We start from the raw sequence: 18,801 nt of genomic DNA, 5'->3' as shown, positions 1-18,801 counted from the left end.
CTCTTTCTTACGTGTTGATGCCTTTCCACTGTGTCATGCCTGTGGGGACAGTAATTTTATTAAACCTTTAAAAATGTTATTTATTTTCTGAGAATGTTTTCCTACCTGAGAATATGATCCAACTTACTTGGGTCATTGAATATTGACTTTTGAGGGCTATTATTATTTTCAAGCGGGGACAACTTGTCAATGCTCAAATACTGCCGTTGTTTTCTATTCCGGACAACCTTAAATAATAAGTAGAATGGACAGCCCAACGCATTCCATCTGCCTTCCTTCCCCACAGGTTAGAGCATTTGTTTTGGTTGATTGCTCTGCACGTCCTCCCCCATGATGTTGTCCACTCTTGTTCCCAAATGGTCAGTCTACATTTCATTGGAAGGACAATTGTCTTGCAAGGATTTTGAGAGCCTCCCCACCTTTTGTAATTTTTTTTCCTTAGATTTTCTTTTTATTGATATGAAATCATGGAGTTCTTGCATTTGGTTGTTGAATTGGGAGCTCCCTCGAAATTTAAACAGACAACCTGAATTTTGAGTTTGGAATAGGTTTTAAGTCATTAAAGCTTGATTGTAGATTTGTGTAAATTGAATGACGGCAAGATTGATTGAGTAGAAGCCTCATGCTTTATTTGATTAGGAATTTAGGAGGATGCTTTTTTTTTTTTTCTCAAATTGTTTACATTAGCAATGCCTACCTATGCAATGCTAAAGGTCTTAATTCTAAAGATCTAATATGAAAAAATTGATAAAGTTTATACAAGTTCTATATATTTAGCTTTACCATAAACGATAGGAGGACTTACGTGTTTCAGGCAGAGTGAAAATTGTGTACTGAAAATATTTGCTTGTGTATTCAAATTGTGAGAGATATGAGTGTGACATTGTTGTCAAACTTAGTTGGAGGTTAATTTAGAAGTCTTCTTCCCTTGAGTTAAGATGATCCAAGAAAAGTACATAGGGTTGGTTCTTTACTCCATGATATTCATTATAAGAAATGAATTTTGGAATTTTGGAGACGTATGTGCTTTTAATCTAGAAAGGATTAGAATTCAATGTGGCTAATTTTGGTTGGATCCTTGTGCGTAGATGAAATCCTTGATTAGGAAGCTTTGGATGAATGGAAAAAAGACCTCCCAATTTTCCATTATTGGTGCTTAGAAAGTGGGTGGATATAAAAGGACTCGTGTGCCAAATTAACCACAATTGTCTTATTGATATAAGATTGTTTGCAATTAAGATATCCCCAATTCTAAACGTGATGATTAGGAAAGAGTTTTTTAATCCACAATTTACAAAAAAATATATAAATAGCATGAATAAAATTCTTTTATGACTTTAATTATGCAAGTAATTAGAAAGGAATTTGGAAGAAGATTTGGAGGTTAAAAGTCTCAAAAAAGAGTAAAATTTTTTATATGAAAAGTTTAGCATGGAAAGATTCTTATGAATTTAGAAAAGTGGAAGAGAAAAAAAAAAAAAAAAACTTAAGATCTTATGTGCTATGACCGTAACTTTCTTTTTCTTTTTCTTTTTTTTGAAAAAAAGAGCGGCACCTTCTATCATTATTAGAAAACCCCTCACTTATGGTAGAGGAATACCGTGGTTCCAGCCTTGAGACTCGAGGAAAACAAAATCAAAACCCAAGAATCTAAAATTGACTTAACCAACTAATTCAAAACTTATAAACTAATGACCAACAACCAAACAAATAAATAAGAACTAAACGACTATAAGCGGAAAACAAACAAAACTCCAGAAGATCTCAAGGAATAAGCCAACCACTCCAACCTTTACAAACACCAGCACAAAGCATCACGAGCGCAAGGAAGGAAATCCCAACAAATCCAATCGAATCATTCCTCTGACTTGTTGTGGAAGCCCATTTGGCAACTATATGATCGAGATATACCAGATTCACCCTGCTTGGAAAAGAAATCCGCACTTTGATTCGCCTCCCTGTAAACATGTTACACTTTGTAATGTATACCTCTCAATGCTAACACAAGCTCTTCCCACAATTCTCATAAGTTCCAAGCCGAATACTTCCCAAAATTAATCCACTGAACCAAAAAAACAGAGTCACAAGCAATCTCCACTTGATCAAATCCGAGATCTTTGCACAAATTAATCCCTATAATAATCGCTTTCAATTCAGCCATATTATTGGTTCCATAACCCAGTAATGAGGAAAAAGATGCTTTAAATAATCTTCTTTCATCTCTTATCACGCCTCCACCACCACAATTACCTAGGTTACCTGTACAACTTTTATCCACATTCAACTTAACCCAACATATCCAAGGTTTACATCTTCTGACTACACGAGAAAGACGAACCCTCACATTTTTTATTTGAATATCCAAAGTACGAAGGACTGCAATAACCATGTAAAAAGCAGGTGCACATTTAGTTAACTTATCTAAAATGGATCTCAGCCAATATTTAATATCAAGCCACACAGTTCTCACCGAATCATGAATTAATTCCATCCTAACTCTACATCGATGAGTCTAAAGACTCCAAATGATGATACTAGGTAAGAGACTTACCAAAATGCCTAATTGTGAGACCCCCCTTGCACAACTAAACCAAAAATTAACTTTGACTTTCCATGTATTTGTTGCCATACAACTAAAGCCCAATGCCAATGCTGTTTGTTTCCCTACCTCCCGAGCAAAAGATCACATGAAAAACACATGGTCTAGAGATTCAATCTTGGCATTTAAACAACAATCACACCAAGAGACCACTTGAATACCTACTTCTTGAATATGAGTATCAATTGGAAGACAAGCGAACCAAGACTTTCACATACAAATTGACACCTGTTTTGGCAACATAGGAAGCTAGATCCATTTTGAAACTAAGAATTCCTCTTTACACTCCCTTATAATTTCCCAAGCACTTGCTGTGGTAAATTTTTCATCTGTTGAAGGTTCCCAAATTACTGTATCTGGACCCTCCTTACAAGAAATAGCGGAGTTCATTACTTCCTCAACTTGTTCTTTACCTAACAAATCCACTAATAAATCAACATTCATGTTATATACTTTTTGTGGGATTGTAGTTTGATTTTAGAAGTATGGAATGTTAGCATCGGAGGAGTCATGGGTGGACTTAATACACATGGGTGAGCACCAACTTGACTCAAAAGCTTAAACCCATTGGGTCTTGGGTCCAACCATGTATATAAGCACCCATCATCCACTCAAATTTCCCAATGTGAGACACTCATAAGAGGAATTCTCAACAATCCCCCCTCACTCGTGAGTTCCAATTGCTCCCCCTTGAACGGAAACCGTCTCCCTTATGAGAGTAAGCTCAATTCCCCAACAATTGCCCAAGTGGGCTTTACCACTTGCGTCTTACATGCCTCGGATTGCATTTCACGTACCTCTGAACCAATCTTACCTCCAATGTCTCGGCCTATTCAGATCCATCCTAGGCCTAGATGATCCTTATTGGCCTCGATCACACACTTGGTCCTCCAACTGTTAGCACGTTAAGAGAATTAGTTTCACGTCTTGACCTTTATGATGTTGCTCACCCAAAGTAACACATTGACAATTATGCTTATTCAATATTCATTCTTATGAAAGGGTTTAAGGAACTTTGGAAAACAATGGTGCTTTAGGCTTCACTACTCCTATATGGAAAGCAATAAATTGGTGGATTTATGAAGAATCTCGAGATGAGGTTAGGAAAGGATCAATTTTGACTCCCTTTTAGATCTCTTAGGCATAGAACTTGGGAGATTCAATTCAAAAATTGCTCTATAGGGTGTTGCTCTCCTATATTGTTTATTTCTATGTTTTTTTTTTTTTTTTTTGGAATGAACCAAAAAGAATGTTATTTTGCTACATATGGTACAAATAGTTAATGTGGTAGTGCCACATTGGTACATTTTCCTAGTGTTTTTTTTTTTTTAATAACGTGGGAACTCCAGCCACCGACAAGCCCTTTGGATTCCACAGTGCGACACTAAATCTACGGGGGTGGAAATATTGCCATCCACCCATTGATGCACCTCGGTTAATTCACCGTGCAATCCACAAGTAGCAATTCACTGTACATTTTCCTAGTATTAAACATTGCTTGCAACATGTAAGGTTAGTAATGAAATTAAATAAAATAGAACTTTGGTTGTTCTCATTTAATGATGCAACATTGTTATCATATGTATTGAAAACTCTACCCTCATTTGGATCCAAAGAACTAGCTTTAGTAAATTATATATATCAATCTTCATGATTTTTCATTTTGTTTACATATTTTTTGAGCTGTTTTGTTTTAAACAGTAGAAACATGTTTGACATTCATGAACATAAGAATGTGTTTGGTAAAATATTTGAGCACACAATAAGACTGCTTAAATTGGCCGTGACTTAGCATCAAAATTACCAAATTAGTAAATTCACAAGATATTGTAAAAGAAGTGAAACAAGTATCACACTTAATTTTATGTTGTTAAAATTAAATTTGAGAATTTAGATTGATTTATCTTAAAATTGTGAATTTAGATGTGTTCATACCACTTTTATCTTCTACTCATTTATTTTGAACTCTTATGAATTTTTTTATATTTTTCAATGATGAAATTTGAACGTTAAGAAAATTTTTTGTCATATTTAAACAAAACATAAGGATTTTAATTGACAAGAGCAACTTAAGATTGCAGAGTTACCACTATAATGGAAATTCAAATTTTGTGTGTAATATGTAGGTATTTGTATGACATAATCATCATTTTTTTGAAGTTACCTCGTCACTAAAAGTGCATCCTCCGTCAGTCCGTCACTAAAAAATGCTTGGAAATCACCAAGTGACACCCTAAATTTCTCCAAAGAGTTGACTCCATAATTATGAACTCTTACACGCACGCGCTTCTGTATGCTGCCAAGTGCAAAGCCAGCACTGCTGGATTGGCGTTTAATATTTAATCTTTTTATGGTAACAGGAGGGAGTGGAGTTTGGTGGGCACACTTCTGTAGATAATTGCTGTAATTTGGGGGAAATTAAAGTAATAACAATGGGTGGAAATGTTGGAGGTGTACTGTTTTGCTTTCCCCGTTTCATCATCCCGGAGACAGAGAGAGAAAGGCAGAGCATCATATGCTTTGTATGAGGACATTACTTTTTGTTTCAAAAGGAAATCAGGAATAAAATTTAAGCATTATACATGAACTAAAATAAAAGAAAAATTAAAGAAAAAGGTTCTTCGTTGATTCCGCTCTGTCTGTACGGAGAGAGAGAGAGAGAGTGAGAGTGAGAGTGAGAGTGAGACACGGGCAGAGACAGAAAGAGAGTGCAAGGAATCTCTACTTTCTCTCTCTACCTTCAAAGGTAAGCTATCATCTTCTTCTTCTTCTACGCAGCTATTGTGCCATCTCTTTCATGGGGTTTTTGTTTTTTAATTTTTTTTGTTGCAAATGAGTAAATTTTTTTTTTGTGACTTGGGGTCTTCTTCGTAACTGCTCTCGTTGTGCATGGTTGAGTTTGTAGCATTGTGATTTCCCAGTTCTACATCTTTGTTTTGATGCTTGATGGACTATGGGTTTGTTATGTATTTCGATGTCGTCAGCTGCTTGGGTCGATTTCTTTGCTTTGGAGGCTGGCTGTCTTGGTATCTATGGACGTGTCTGAGAACTGAAGTCTGGTGGTAAATTCTCAAAACCTTTGGCTTATGTCATGTCAGATTTAGCCTCTGGGTAGTTCTAAATGCTCCTATGGTTTGTCTGTTTCTTCATATGTTCTTGGGTTTTGCCCAGATTGTTGTTGTTGTTGTGTGTGTGTTAGTCTAGAGAGAGAGAGAGAGAGAGAGAGAGAGGAGCAGCTTTCTTCTTAAAATGGGGAGATTTTTAACCATTTTTCGTTGTTGAGCTGGGGACTGCTACTGTGCTTTAAGGATGTATACCGCTTTAGGTTACTTTGTAAAATTCTGATATAAATTGGAAATTAATCTGATTTACCAGAAAAAATTTGAAGGCCGTCAGTTGGGTTTATGTTGATTTTGTTTTTGGGTATTATGTTTGCTGGAATTATTGGAAACCAGGTGAATCACTTGTTTTATTTTAAATTGACATTGCATTCATGTCCTGATTTTGTTTTGTAATATTGTTTTTGTAGAAGTTGACTCTGCTATTTGAGTGGTTCTGCAAGTCTCAGTAAACCACAAGTATTCTGTCAGTCAATATGGTTTCGAGGTCCTACACTAATCTCCTGGATCTTACTTCTGGGGAATGTCCCACTTTTGGTCGAGGAGGGAAGAGGCTACCTCGAGTGGCAACTGTTGCTGGAGTATTGACCGAGCTTGATGATGAAACCAGCCACAGTGTCGGGTCTGATGCTCCTTCATCTGTCTCACAGGAACGGATTATCATTGTGGGTAATCAACTTCCACTGAAGGCTTATCGAAGATCTGATGGTGATGGAGGGTGGTGCTTTAGCTGGGATGCAGACTCCCTTCTTTTGCAGCTCAAAGATGGCATTGGGGATGATGTGGAAGTTATCTATGTTGGTGGTCTTAAGGAAGAGATTGACCAAAGTGAGCAAGATGATGTGGCTCAAACCTTGCTTGAAACCTTTAAATGTGTCCCAGCTTTCATCCCTCCTGAGCTTTTCAGTAAATTCTATCATGGATTCTGTAAACAGCAATTATGGCCACTGTTTCACTACATGCTTCCTCTCTCCCCAGATCTTGGTGGTCGGTTTGATCGGTCCCTTTGGCAAGCTTATGTCTCTGTGAACAAGATATTTGCAGATAAAGTAATGGAAGTAATCAGCCCTGATGATGATTTTGTTTGGGTTCATGATTACCATTTGATGGTTCTGCCAACATTTCTCAGGAAGAGATCTAATAGAGTGAAGCTTGGGTTCTTTCTCCATAGTCCATTTCCATCATCCGAGATATACCGAACACTGCCTGTAAGGGATGATCTATTACGAGCACTCCTGAACTCTGACCTTATTGGTTTCCATACCTTTGATTATGCTCGGCACTTTCTGTCTTGTTGTAGTAGAATGCTTGGGCTTTCTTACCAATCCAAGCGAGGCTACATAGGGATCGAGTACTATGGCCGCACTGTAAGTATTAAGATCCTTCCCGTTGGGATTCATATAGGTCAGCTTGGTTCGGTGTTGAGTCTTCCTGAAACAGTGTCTAGGGTTGCAGAATTACGGGATCAGTTCAAAGGTCAGACTATTTTGCTTGGGGTTGATGACATGGACATCTTTAAAGGAATCAGCTTAAAACTTTTGGCCATGGAACAGCTGCTAATACATCATCCCAATAAGAGGGGTAAGGTTGTTCTTGTCCAGATTGCAAACCCCGCGAGAGGCCGAGGGAAGGATGTACAAGAGGTTCGATCTGAAACTCATGCCACAGTTAAGAGGATTAATGAGACATTTGGACGGCAAGGATATAAACCAGTCATTTTAATTGATACCCCTCTTCAGTTTTATGAGCGAATTGCTTATTATGTAATTGCTGAGTGTTGTCTTGTTACAGCTGTGAGGGATGGGATGAATCTTATTCCGTATGAATATGTTATATGCCGGCAAGGAAATGAGAAGCTAGACGAGACTTTGGGACTAAATCCATTGGATCCAAAAAAGAGCATGCTGGTGGTTTCAGAGTTTATTGGATGCTCCCCGTCATTGAGTGGGGCAATTCGAGTTAATCCGTGGAACATTGATGCTGTGGCTGAAGCTATGGATTCTGCCTTAATAGTCCCTGAGGCAGAGAAGCAGTTGCGGCATGAGAAGCACTATAGGTATGTGAGTACACATGATGTTGGTTATTGGGCACATAGCTTTGTGCAAGATCTTGAAAGGGCATGTAGGGATCATGTGAGGCGGAGGTGCTGGGGTATTGGATTTGGTTTGGGGTTCCGGGTAATTGCTCTGGATCCAAATTTCAGGAAGCTTTCAGTTGAACATATTGTTTCAGCTTATAAGAGGACCAAGAACCGGGCAATTCTTTTGGATTATGATGGTACTATGATGCTGCAAAGTTCAATCAGTACAAGTCCTAATTTGGAGGCTGTTGGAATCTTGAACAACTTATGCAGAGATCCTAAGAATGTTGTGTTCCTTGTTAGTGGGAAAGACAGAAAAACTCTTACCGAATGGTTTTCTTCTTGTGATAAGCTTGGGATTGCAGCGGAGCATGGCTATTTTGTGAGGTACATTGCATAGCTTTGTTTTTTCCTTTTTCCTTGGTCAATTGGAGGCCCACTTTGGGCCTGGTCTACTCTACTGGTAGTAACCCATCTCCTGTCTCATACCCCTTCTGGATTTGAACTTGAGACCTCTAACAAGGAAATCCAAAGCTTTAACCAGATGTCTCCTAGGAGACCATGACAGCTATTTCAGTTGTAGATAATTTTTGTCATGAAATGGGCAGCCTAGTGCGTGGAGAATTTTGCAGAGATTGAGCAAATATATGCAGCTTTATCCTTACATCCAGATATGCTGTTTCTGTAAACTAAATCTGTGATGCCTGGTCACAGTGGGGCAGCCTGTGCGAGTAAGCTATCCATGAAGACATGAAATTTGTCATGGACTCGTGGTTATTTAAATTGAAAGTGTGATAAATGCTTAAGCATGTTGTTTATGGATACCTGATGTGCACATTATTCAGGAGGGGGAAGAAAAGAAACATTAGCAAAATAATTCCATATGTTCAGTTAGTGTGTTTATTAGTTCCCCACACCCCTCTTTCTCCTATAACTGATCTAATAAAACGGTTCTGCAGTACAGGGCCTGCAAATGAATCTAGCTGAGCTGACATTTGATTTCCATCCTCGGATGGGCATGTTATTACCAAATTGGGCTATGGCTGGTGCATGCTTTTTACTGGTTAGTTGTTGTAGGTTGTGATCTTTACATTTGATCAGTTGATGAATAAGGTGGAAATGGAATGGCAGTTGTAAAGTAATATAATGGTTTACCAATAAAAAGGTGTTACTTTTTTATGGCAAATGACCAAGCAAAAGTTGGTGCTATTCCAACTAACATGGAATTAAGTTAGGAATAACTATTTCAAATTTCACCATGAGAAAGTCTATTCTTTTCCCTTTCCATGTTTTGGTTGAAATTACATTGAATTTATTTGCAGGGTGTTGCAGACTGTTTGTCCCTTTTGCCATTTGGGTGATCAAGACCCACTAACTGCCAGCTGTGTGCATAAATGTCTTGCAAGATTTAACTTTAAAATGGAATGAGTTCATTGTACGTAGGATTTAAAATGTGTTTATTGTTTCTAATAGCTTTTACATTTTATTTCTTCTTTTTTCTCTGGACTTGTTTAAAGTACAAGGCATTGTAAGGTTTAAAATAATGGAATCATTTTCTATTTTAGTTTCTTGATTATGTGATGTCTTAATCTTTCAAAATTTCAATTTTAAGTTCTATTATATGGAGTATCGACAAAGCCCCCATTAAATACTAATTTGAAAATGAATATTATGTACGACATGGCTGATAAAATAAACTGTACAAAACTAAGCTTAGCATTGTCAATGTTGGAAGTGTGCTTTAGAGTTGGACTTCTTTCATGAGACTATAATGAAACTTTAGCACAGCTAATAGCTAATGAGTGCTATGCTTCTGAGACAGTTAAGCTAAGTTTTGAATGCTGAAAATTCTCAAACAGTATGCTTTGTCAGCTTGTACTGCCCTGGAAATTGGGCTGCTGTCTATGGCATTGGCATGATAAAACTCATGTGAAAATCTCAAGGGGTTATTTGAACTTATGTATGTTTCGATGATAAGTGGAATACCTGTGGAGTTTTGAAAGAGGTATATATAGCCCCTTTGGTCTTAAGGTAAAAAAGCAGGGTGGCAGCCGTCAACAATTATGGACATTGTCGAAGTTTCTTGGAAGAGCATTTCTACCATTTCTATTTCTTTCCCTTCTTACTAGCGTTATCACGTTTACGCTATGGGGAATACAGACCATGTTCCTTCTGCTGAGACTATACTAATTGAAGATTCACTTTTAATATCCAGCTGTCTGTTGGATTATTTCAAAATTGTGAAAAACAGATATATCCATTTTTTTTGCATTCTTGACATCACCCTAAGAAGGCCTAGTTAACACTTGACAGTAATTCCTTTTCAGGTCTAATCACAATACAGAATGGGAAACTTGCGTGCCTATGCCAGATTTTGATTGGAAACAGATTGCTGAGCCAGTCATGAAATTATATACAGAAACAACTGATGGTTCTACCATAGAGACCAAAGAGAGTGCACTTGTTTGGAATTATCAATATGCTGATCCAGATTTTGGCTCGTGCCAGGCTAAGGAGCTTCTGGACCACTTGGAAAGTGTTCTTGCCAATGAGCCTGTTTCAGTAAAAAGTGGCCAACAAATTGTGGAAGTTAAACCTCAGGTTAGTGGTATTCTGTTTCCTTGTATCAATGTATGTTAAGGCCCGGGGTCCATAGCTTGTATATTGGAGGGATTAATTCATGTCTTTTTAAGCATTTCTTAATTTGGTACAAGAATCAAAAGTATTTTTTAATTGCCTGTGTGTGTGTGTCTGCATTCATGCTAAGTAGAGGATTTCGCTTCCAACTTATATCTCTGTTTTAGACAAAAACAGATCCATTTAGAATGTCTCATAATGGGCTCTTACTAACTGCTATTACTGTGTACTATGTATAGCTATCATAATGATTAAAATTCTTTTTCTCTATCGTTTAATTTATTTCTGAATTTTTTATTACTTGAATCAACAAAAGTAAAGAACGTCCACTCTTCATTTCTCTAAGTTAAATAATTTCTCCATTTGGCAACATTTACATTTGTTTCTGTTGATTTCAGTAATTTGTCATTTGATTATTTATTAAAACCCTGTTTGCTAGATGGAACTCTCTGCCTGCCAGGTGCATAGTTTGTACCTACAGTATTTATTTGATTAAACTTTAAAGTGTTGAGCCTTACAGCTTAAAGAGCTCGTAGTAGGGTTATTTTGCCTCTTAGTCAACTTCATATAAATATCCTTTTCTCCCTTCATTTTTCTTTTTTGTTGGTGCTTTTTCCCCTTTCCTTCTTTTTGGTGAAATGCTTGCTTCTTGATTTTTCCTTTACATTTAGCCTGTCTCCTTTCTATCAATTATTATCAATCTATTTTCATTTAAGCAGTGGAAGTTTAATATTTTGATATAGTCAACTTTTCATTTTATGCCTGTTAATAGCATATTTATTCTAGGAATGAATTCTTAGTCATTTGATTGTTCTGATATTTATGATCACCTTCTTTTTAAATTCATTTGTAGCTAGCTAGGTGCATATGATATATATGGTCCAGCTTGATATGGAGTGTTTCAAGTTTTTATTTTTTAGGCGCTATCATTTTTTTATGTGTATGCCTAAATCCTAATCGTTTGGTAGGTTCTCCAATTACCAGAAACATTATTTGCTTGTCTCTCTCCTATCTATGTTCTTCCTAGGTGTTGATGATAATGCTAAAGAAAACCTTACTATACAAAACTGATAGGGCCTTCAACATATGTATAGAGTCACTGTGGTGCAGATAATATTTACCATCATTTATAATTTAAAGTATTGGCATCTTGTTCTCTTATTTTATACAAAATGTTTCTTTGTCTGTACTGATTTCTATTTAGACGTGGATGGTGACTTTTTATTTTGCTAAGTTCAAGGCTTAGTAAATGAAATGGTGTGGTAGATCCTAAAGGCTAAAGATAAATTAAAGTGAGTTGGTGAGGATGGATCTGTGAAAAATGGTGGGACTAGGGTTAATTGTAACTATGGGTCTAGAGACTCTGGACTCTGGAGTTGTTTTAGGCTGTAAAGCTAAAATATGAGTTTGCCAACCAATATTGAGCAAAAATTGTGTTATTATTGACCATCTAGAGACTAGAGTGCTTTCCTCCCTCCCTTTGGGTTGCTGGGCAGAAGCGAAAAAAGGTGGGAGAGGGCAGTGCAGCACTGTAACTTGGTTTTACTTCTGGACCCTTGGAAGGTGGTGAATCAGCTCTAATCTGTTTCATTATGACAATTCACAACACTGGTTTCATTTTATAGAATTTTGATATCCCCCAACTTGTTTCTGCGCGGTCGGCTCGTGCTGTGATTATTTGGTACTTATTTCTGCAAGTAAAGAAGAAAAGCGGATGATCAGAACTCTCCTTCCTTTCAGAGACATCCCATACATAGGGACTGTTATTGTCCAAACCCTGACTATTCCCTGTTTTGTATGGTCTGCAAGCAGGGCATCAATAAAGGTCTTGTAGCTGAACGCCTCCTAGTAACAATGCGGAACAAGGGAATGCTTCCAGATTTCGTGCTTTGCATTGGAGATGACCGGTCAGACGAGGACATGTTCGAGGTGATAATGAGTGCGCTGGCAGGCCCCTCCCTATCCCCTGTTGCAGAAGTGTTTGCTTGCACCGTTGGCCAGAAACCCAGCAAGGCAAAGTACTACTTGGAAGACACAAGTGAGATATTGAGAATGTTGCAGGGCCTTGCCACTGCTTCTGACCAAGCTAGTAGAAATGTCAGCAAGGAGGACGAATAAACACCACCACCCCTACCCCTCTCCAAAAAACTGAGCCCCGAGGAAAAAAGAAATACCTCCATGGTTTCTCAAGAGTAAATATAGTGCCCATGAAAATCTTATGATTTGTTCCGCTTTTTCTTATCTGGGTTGAGCCATATGATTTGGAGACTTTGTTCTTGCATTATCATCAGAATTAGAGAAGCTGTCTACTGTCGATTTTGGTTAGTTTTTACTCTAGCAGGTTGAGAAAACTGTAACTTTACATCAGTTTTGATTTTCATGTCTTACTATTGCTTTAGTCTGTATTGTGAATAAGCCTGTATAATTTTTCTAGCAATGCTACATACTCTTCTACGCTCCATTTTCTTTACTCCCTGATGTTGCTTTCTGTCATGAATTGCTAATTCTTTGAAAACGTGGGGCTTGTATTATTATTTTATGTTCTTGCTGTATATATATATGTGACTAAGATCTAAGTCAATAGGCTTCGAAGCAGCCTTGGGCTTTTATCCAAATTTCTTTTGTTAAAGGGAGGGGCATTCAAGGTAATAATAACTTATCCAAGAGTCGCCTTCACAACTATGACTTGAATGTTAGTGTTGCTAAACTTAATTATCTTACACAATAATAAAATAAATGTACGAATTATAAACATAAGGTAAAATGTGTATAATATTAATGATAGATAAAATATGATGATAATACAAAATATAATGTACAAAAATATATAATAAAGTACATGATGACAATTATATTAATTAATTGACCTTGATTTGATTCGATTTATCAGTATTGTTATGCTATAAAATTTGAAATTGACCTTATAAGTGGTGAAATCACATAGATACGGGTTTGAGGGCAAAGATCGAGCGAACATTCTCATAGGCAAAGTTTGAGTGGACATTCAAGAAGGAAAGATTAAAGTGGACAATCACTCGAAAGGATTCAAGCACAACCATTAAAGCAAATGTAAAGTCATATGTATAATGGGGAGTGTTTGAGTTAGTATTTATTGTAATTCTTATAGTTCTAATTGGAGTAAGTTTACAGAACAAGAGTTGAGCAATTGCATGAGCATATTAGTACATAAAGCATATAGGATATCACTAAATCATAAGCTTCATACTTAAGAGTTTTTCAAAGACAAAATCATTATTTACGTGAAAATATCCTATACTCAAATGTGTTTTAATATGGGACAATTTTCAAACAATTTTAGTTTGATAAACTTTCATAAATGATAGTTTCGCCAAGACTTGGGTCCTTAACTACCAAAGATAAAATTTATAAACGTAACTACTCCAAAGTTCGGTAGAACAGGGAGTAAGTCAGGTGTCGATTCTCAGGGACTCAGTGCAATGGTTTATCAAATTGATCTAATTTACTATACTGGAACAATAAGAAAAGATTGAATTTGAGTTTTCTATTTAAACTAGGAAAGCAATGAAAATTAAATTAAATTCCTTATGGAAAAGCAATTCCCAGGTTATGAATCCACTCTAAGCCGTTAATTCGCAATAATTAGGTTCGGCCAATTATCCGTACTAGGGTTTCAACAGTAAAGTAATCTGCTTGAGTAGTATAGTGTGGTCGAGCTCGCACCAATCGTCCGGAGCATGATCGAGAGAATTGGGTATACCTTATCTAGTGAACACAGATTCCTTTTTCGCAACCAAACCCTATTATGCACAATCGAATGAATCCTAGCTATGGGAATCTAACCTAGGGTTTCATCACAATCGGAGAATGGAATGAATTAGCTATTCATCATGCAAGCAATCAAACATAAATACAAGATAATGAAGAATGCAATTATAAACATAACTTTTATTGAAATTCAGAATCAAAACAAAGTAGAAAATGAAACTACGATTAAACTACTACAATCCAAAATTAAACAAAGCAATACAAATTGACGGCTAAAAATAATCTAAAAGGAACCCAAAGGAACTTGAGGGAACTAAGGGGAACCAAGGGGAACTCCAGAGAATCAAAGGGAACTTTAGGGAACCAAAGGGAACCCCTAATCATCTTTTCGAAGTTTAATTTTATACCCCTTAGGGTTTACAAGCACTGAAATTCAAATCAAGAAACAATTGCCAAAAATCTCGCGAAGTAGATTTTTGAGTCGATCGAAGTCGACCTGGTCGCACTACTAAGGTCTCCTGGTTGCGCCTTGGTCGAAACATTCTGGAAAATTTTCAATTAATTTTGTGTTCAGTTGATGGCATTGTCGACCAGGTCACACGTCCAAGGTCCCCTAGTCGTGCCTTGGTTGAGGGTCTCTTTGAACTTGCTGTTAATTAGCACTCTGGAGTCTTTTAGCTTGACCTAGTTGCCCCTTATGACTCCTTGGTCGCACCACAAGGTCGATTAGAGACATTCTGCTTTAGTTGAATCCAGGCCTTGGAGACCTAGTCGATAACTTGGTCGAGCCTTGTACTTCCACATTGTTGTATCGACTCCTTGCACTGCTTAACTCTTCGATTTAAGTTCTGATTTCCTGAAATATCAAATATACCACGTGTAACTCTGAACAATGATAAGAAGTGATAATTATGAAGTAAATAAAGACATCACATAGGTAAGTGGGGGCCTAAATAAGCTTATTTTAGGAATACATTGCAACCCCCAACTTACACTTTGCTAGTCCTTGAGCAAAGAAAATTAAGAAAAACCTATAAATTCCTAATTACTCCTTCTTTTGCAAGGAACATGATTACATTTACCATATGCAATAAGGGTTTAAACCCCTAGGTGGCCCTATTAGACGAGTTATAGTCTCGTGAGGGTTTTCAGGGCGGTACTGACAAACACATATCCCAGTGAATAACAATAAAAAGCTCAAACAAGTAACACAGCCATACCACTTCACATACAGACATATAGCATCATTACAAACATGCCTACCAATAGCTCCATTATAAAGTCAACTTCAAAGGAAATCACCCATATATGCCTCAACAAGATATAGCCATTAATGTTGACTTTTTGAGTTCGATCCTTATTTTGATGCTGACAAAGCACTTGGAACTTATGTGTGTACTTAGTGCATGAGCAGGTTTACACTCCAGCATACACATAAGGTACAGGGGAAGTGGAAGCCAAGATAGAACTTAAAACTCACACAACTTGGCAAATTCCATGCTGTATTCGAGGAGCAAAAAGAAGAAGAAGAAGATTATTTTCAATTGTAAATGCATTTTATTTTTGTATTTGGTATGTAATAATGTATGACATGTATGATGTGAATGCGAGCTCAAATAACTGTAGACAGATCTTAGGGACCAACATTTTTCATAGAAAATATTTTCTAAATATTCTAAAATCATACATGGTTTTCAAAATGAATTTAGGGTAAAAAAGAGGGCCAAATAATTTTACAAAGACTTCGGTCAACCGACATTGGATTTTTTGTCTTAACTAAAAAGTCTCGGTTGACTGAACTCTTCTAGTTCAAATCTACTCAGTCGACCAACCACACTTAAGGCCAAAAGTCAAATGTTTGACCAAGCCTCGGGCGACCGACCTAAATTGAACGTATCTTCCATGATCGACTGACCTTTAAACTTGACTTAATCTACTTGCCCCAGCCAACCAAACTTTTAGTTCAAAAATACCCTCGGCTGACCGAACCTCATGAACTGGCAAATCGGCCTTAAGGCCAGGCGACTGAACCTACGAAGGTTTGAAATATCGCGTTGGCTCGGCCGATCGACCCTTTAAGATGGTCGACCGAACCTCTCGGGTTTAGGCTATTTTAAGAGCTTAAAACGTGTTTAATTTTTTTATACAATTTAAAAAATTCCTAATATGTCCCTAACGGTTAGATTTTCCCCCGAGTTTATATATACCCCCTTATAACTCAATTTTTAACAAGAGATTAGAGAGAAAATCCTTCCAAATTATTTTTGTTCCTTATTCATTTTTTACTCTCTTTTCATCGTTCTTTTGATAAATCCTTATTGAAAGAGAGCATTCATATTTATTTGGACATTTGTTATTCAAAGCACTCACTCTCTCTATTTGGCTTTAATTTCGAAAAATATTTTTTGAGAGTTGATTTTTAGTTTCTCCCACATATTTCTTTTGATAAATATCCTTGGGAGATAACTTTATTTATCTTGTGAATCTCTACATCTTGGTTGCAAGATTCAAAAGTTTGCTTTTGTGCTTATTGCAAAAATATTTTTAAGAAGAATCTTCATTATCTCCTATACTTTTATTGCTGAAAAATCATTTTTGTGGAGATAATATTATTTGAGGTTTAGATCTTTGAAAAACATCGATTGAATATTTTTCATCAAAGATCATACATTTGATTTGTTCAAAAATTACTTGAAAGTAAAGCCCTAGGTTCTCCTACACTTTATTTGAAAAATATTTTTGGGAGATAAGTTTTATTAGGGTTTGAATCTTTGAAGCACATTATCATAAATATCATTTTCAAAGATCACTAAATCATATTATGAAACACACCTACTCACATTAAGCTTTTATATTCATATCATTTGTGAGTGCATTTGTTCTTTATTGTGTACATCCTGCTTGTTATAGAAGCATTTATCTGTATGCATAAATTTTTATATCTGTTGTATTCCCTACATGCGGTCAGAAGAGGATTGCAATGACCTATAACATGCATCAGATTTTTTAGACCTGGTTAAGAAAACACCGGATGGTTTAGTTAAGAAAACCAGGTACACCTTTCTATGGTGTGGTTGTAAAGGTTGGGGTCAACCCTATGAATTTGACCTGGGGTATTCCTTTGCCCATTAAGGAAAGGGTATTATAAATGGTGACGCTCCAACCGTAAGTGAGCAAAGTTAGTGGAATCCTCTTGCTCGTTAGCTTGAGACAGGGCGTAGGCAGTATTGGCCGAACCCCGATATCATATTGTGTGTCCTTTTCTCTTTCCCTGCACTATTTAATTTCTGCACTTAAATTCTTGCACATGTATGCTTATAGTTAAATTTATTATGAATGTGTGTATGTTTTAAATATTGTGAATGATTGGGAAATACTGAGCCTGCTATATCTGATTTTAATATTTGCTCAGTTATATTGTGTTGGGTTTCGGAATTGCGTAAAAAAGCCCTAGGTTGTGTTTTACTGAATTGTGATTTGAACCGAACCTAAGCAGAAATTTTTAAATACCTAATTCACCCCGTATTGGGAATACACCAATTTCAACAATTAAGATATTGTAACCCTTAGAGAATCAATCAGTAATTCATTTCAGAGTTAATATCATCATATAAATATGAGTATGAACAAGCATCATCATAAGGCAAGTGTAAAGTAAATGACTCATTTCATTCGGAAAATCCTCATACACCTACAGAACGGTTGTTTTGACTCAACTTCGCCGGTATACTCTAAAAAACACTCATAAAAATGGGGTCACTCCTATATGTGAGAAAAAATATGCATAGTCAAACATCTCACATACATCAAAGAACTGACGAAGAAAATGGAGTGAACTAGTCTCAAGAGAATGGAATCCAGCCTAATATTGAGGTGTCGGGTCCTTCACCTTAGCGTCTTCTCACCTACTCGCCACATCCTACCAAGGTCACCCTAGATCGATAATTCACAAATCACGCGTAGATCCAATATATGCATCGGAACACTCGAAGAAACTTGATACTTGTAGGAATGTGGTGTCCCTAACTTGGCTATTCTATTTTCATCAACTTTCTATTCTTTATTTTGTTTTTGGAGCATACATTTAAATATTTTTTTTCATCATTTTATTTTTTTCTTTCTTTTCTGCTCATCAGTTTTCTTTTCTTTGCATTTATTTTTTTCATGGCCAATAGGGACAAATAATACACTTTTTATTGTCTTCGTGCTACTAATAGGGAACTAAACTCCAAAAGAGAGTTCATGAATTATTTTCATCTCTAGGGTTGGCTTAATGTTTACGTCTTGAGTAGGCTACAGTACCTAAATTTATATCCCCCCACTAGACATCACCTCTAGGCTAGCAAATGCAAATATAGATACTAGCATAAAAAGAGTATCATGAGAAGAATGGTTGGGTTTCATGAACTCATAGTTTACGTAAATAACTCTAAAAAAAAAAATAAAAAAAAATGAAAAACTCGACAAAATCCTCACCAAGGTATCATAGTCACCATAGTTGTTCTCTCAGTGCTCACAAGGAAATCTAGGTGAAACGAATCATGTGTAAGTGTGACTAGGCCTTGTAATATACCATGTAAATACCAAAACTTATATAACGACATTAAAACTAATGAAAA

General features: G+C 36.5%; 1 protein-coding gene across 3 annotated transcripts; it reads left to right on the top strand.

The window, feature by feature from the left end:
• The first annotated feature begins 4,860 nt into the window (after positions 1-4,860).
• Positions 4,861-12,896, top strand: LOC131164200 (alpha,alpha-trehalose-phosphate synthase [UDP-forming] 5). 3 transcript variants are annotated; one of them, XM_058121213.1, is made up of 5 exons: positions 4,861-5,345; positions 5,584-5,661; positions 6,129-8,185; positions 10,126-10,399; positions 12,248-12,896. In XM_058121213.1, exons 3-5 carry the CDS (start codon positions 6,195-6,197, stop codon positions 12,551-12,553), a joined length of 2,571 nt encoding a protein of 856 aa, XP_057977196.1. In that variant the 5' UTR covers positions 4,861-5,345; positions 5,584-5,661; positions 6,129-6,194; the 3' UTR covers positions 12,554-12,896. The 3 variants fall into 3 exon arrangements, with proteins under 3 accessions (XP_057977196.1, XP_057977198.1, XP_057977197.1); XM_058121214.1 differs by having other exon boundaries at positions 5,050-5,345; positions 5,505-5,661; XM_058121215.1 differs by lacking the exon at positions 5,584-5,661 and having other exon boundaries at positions 5,047-5,345.
• The last annotated feature ends 5,905 nt before the right edge of the window (positions 12,897-18,801 follow it).

This window comes from Malania oleifera, chromosome 9, assembly GCF_029873635.1.
Source record: "Malania oleifera isolate guangnan ecotype guangnan chromosome 9, ASM2987363v1, whole genome shotgun sequence".
In the NCBI taxonomy this organism is placed as follows: domain Eukaryota; kingdom Viridiplantae; phylum Streptophyta; class Magnoliopsida; order Santalales; family Ximeniaceae; genus Malania; species Malania oleifera.
This window is presented reverse-complemented; position numbering and strand designations above follow the sequence as displayed.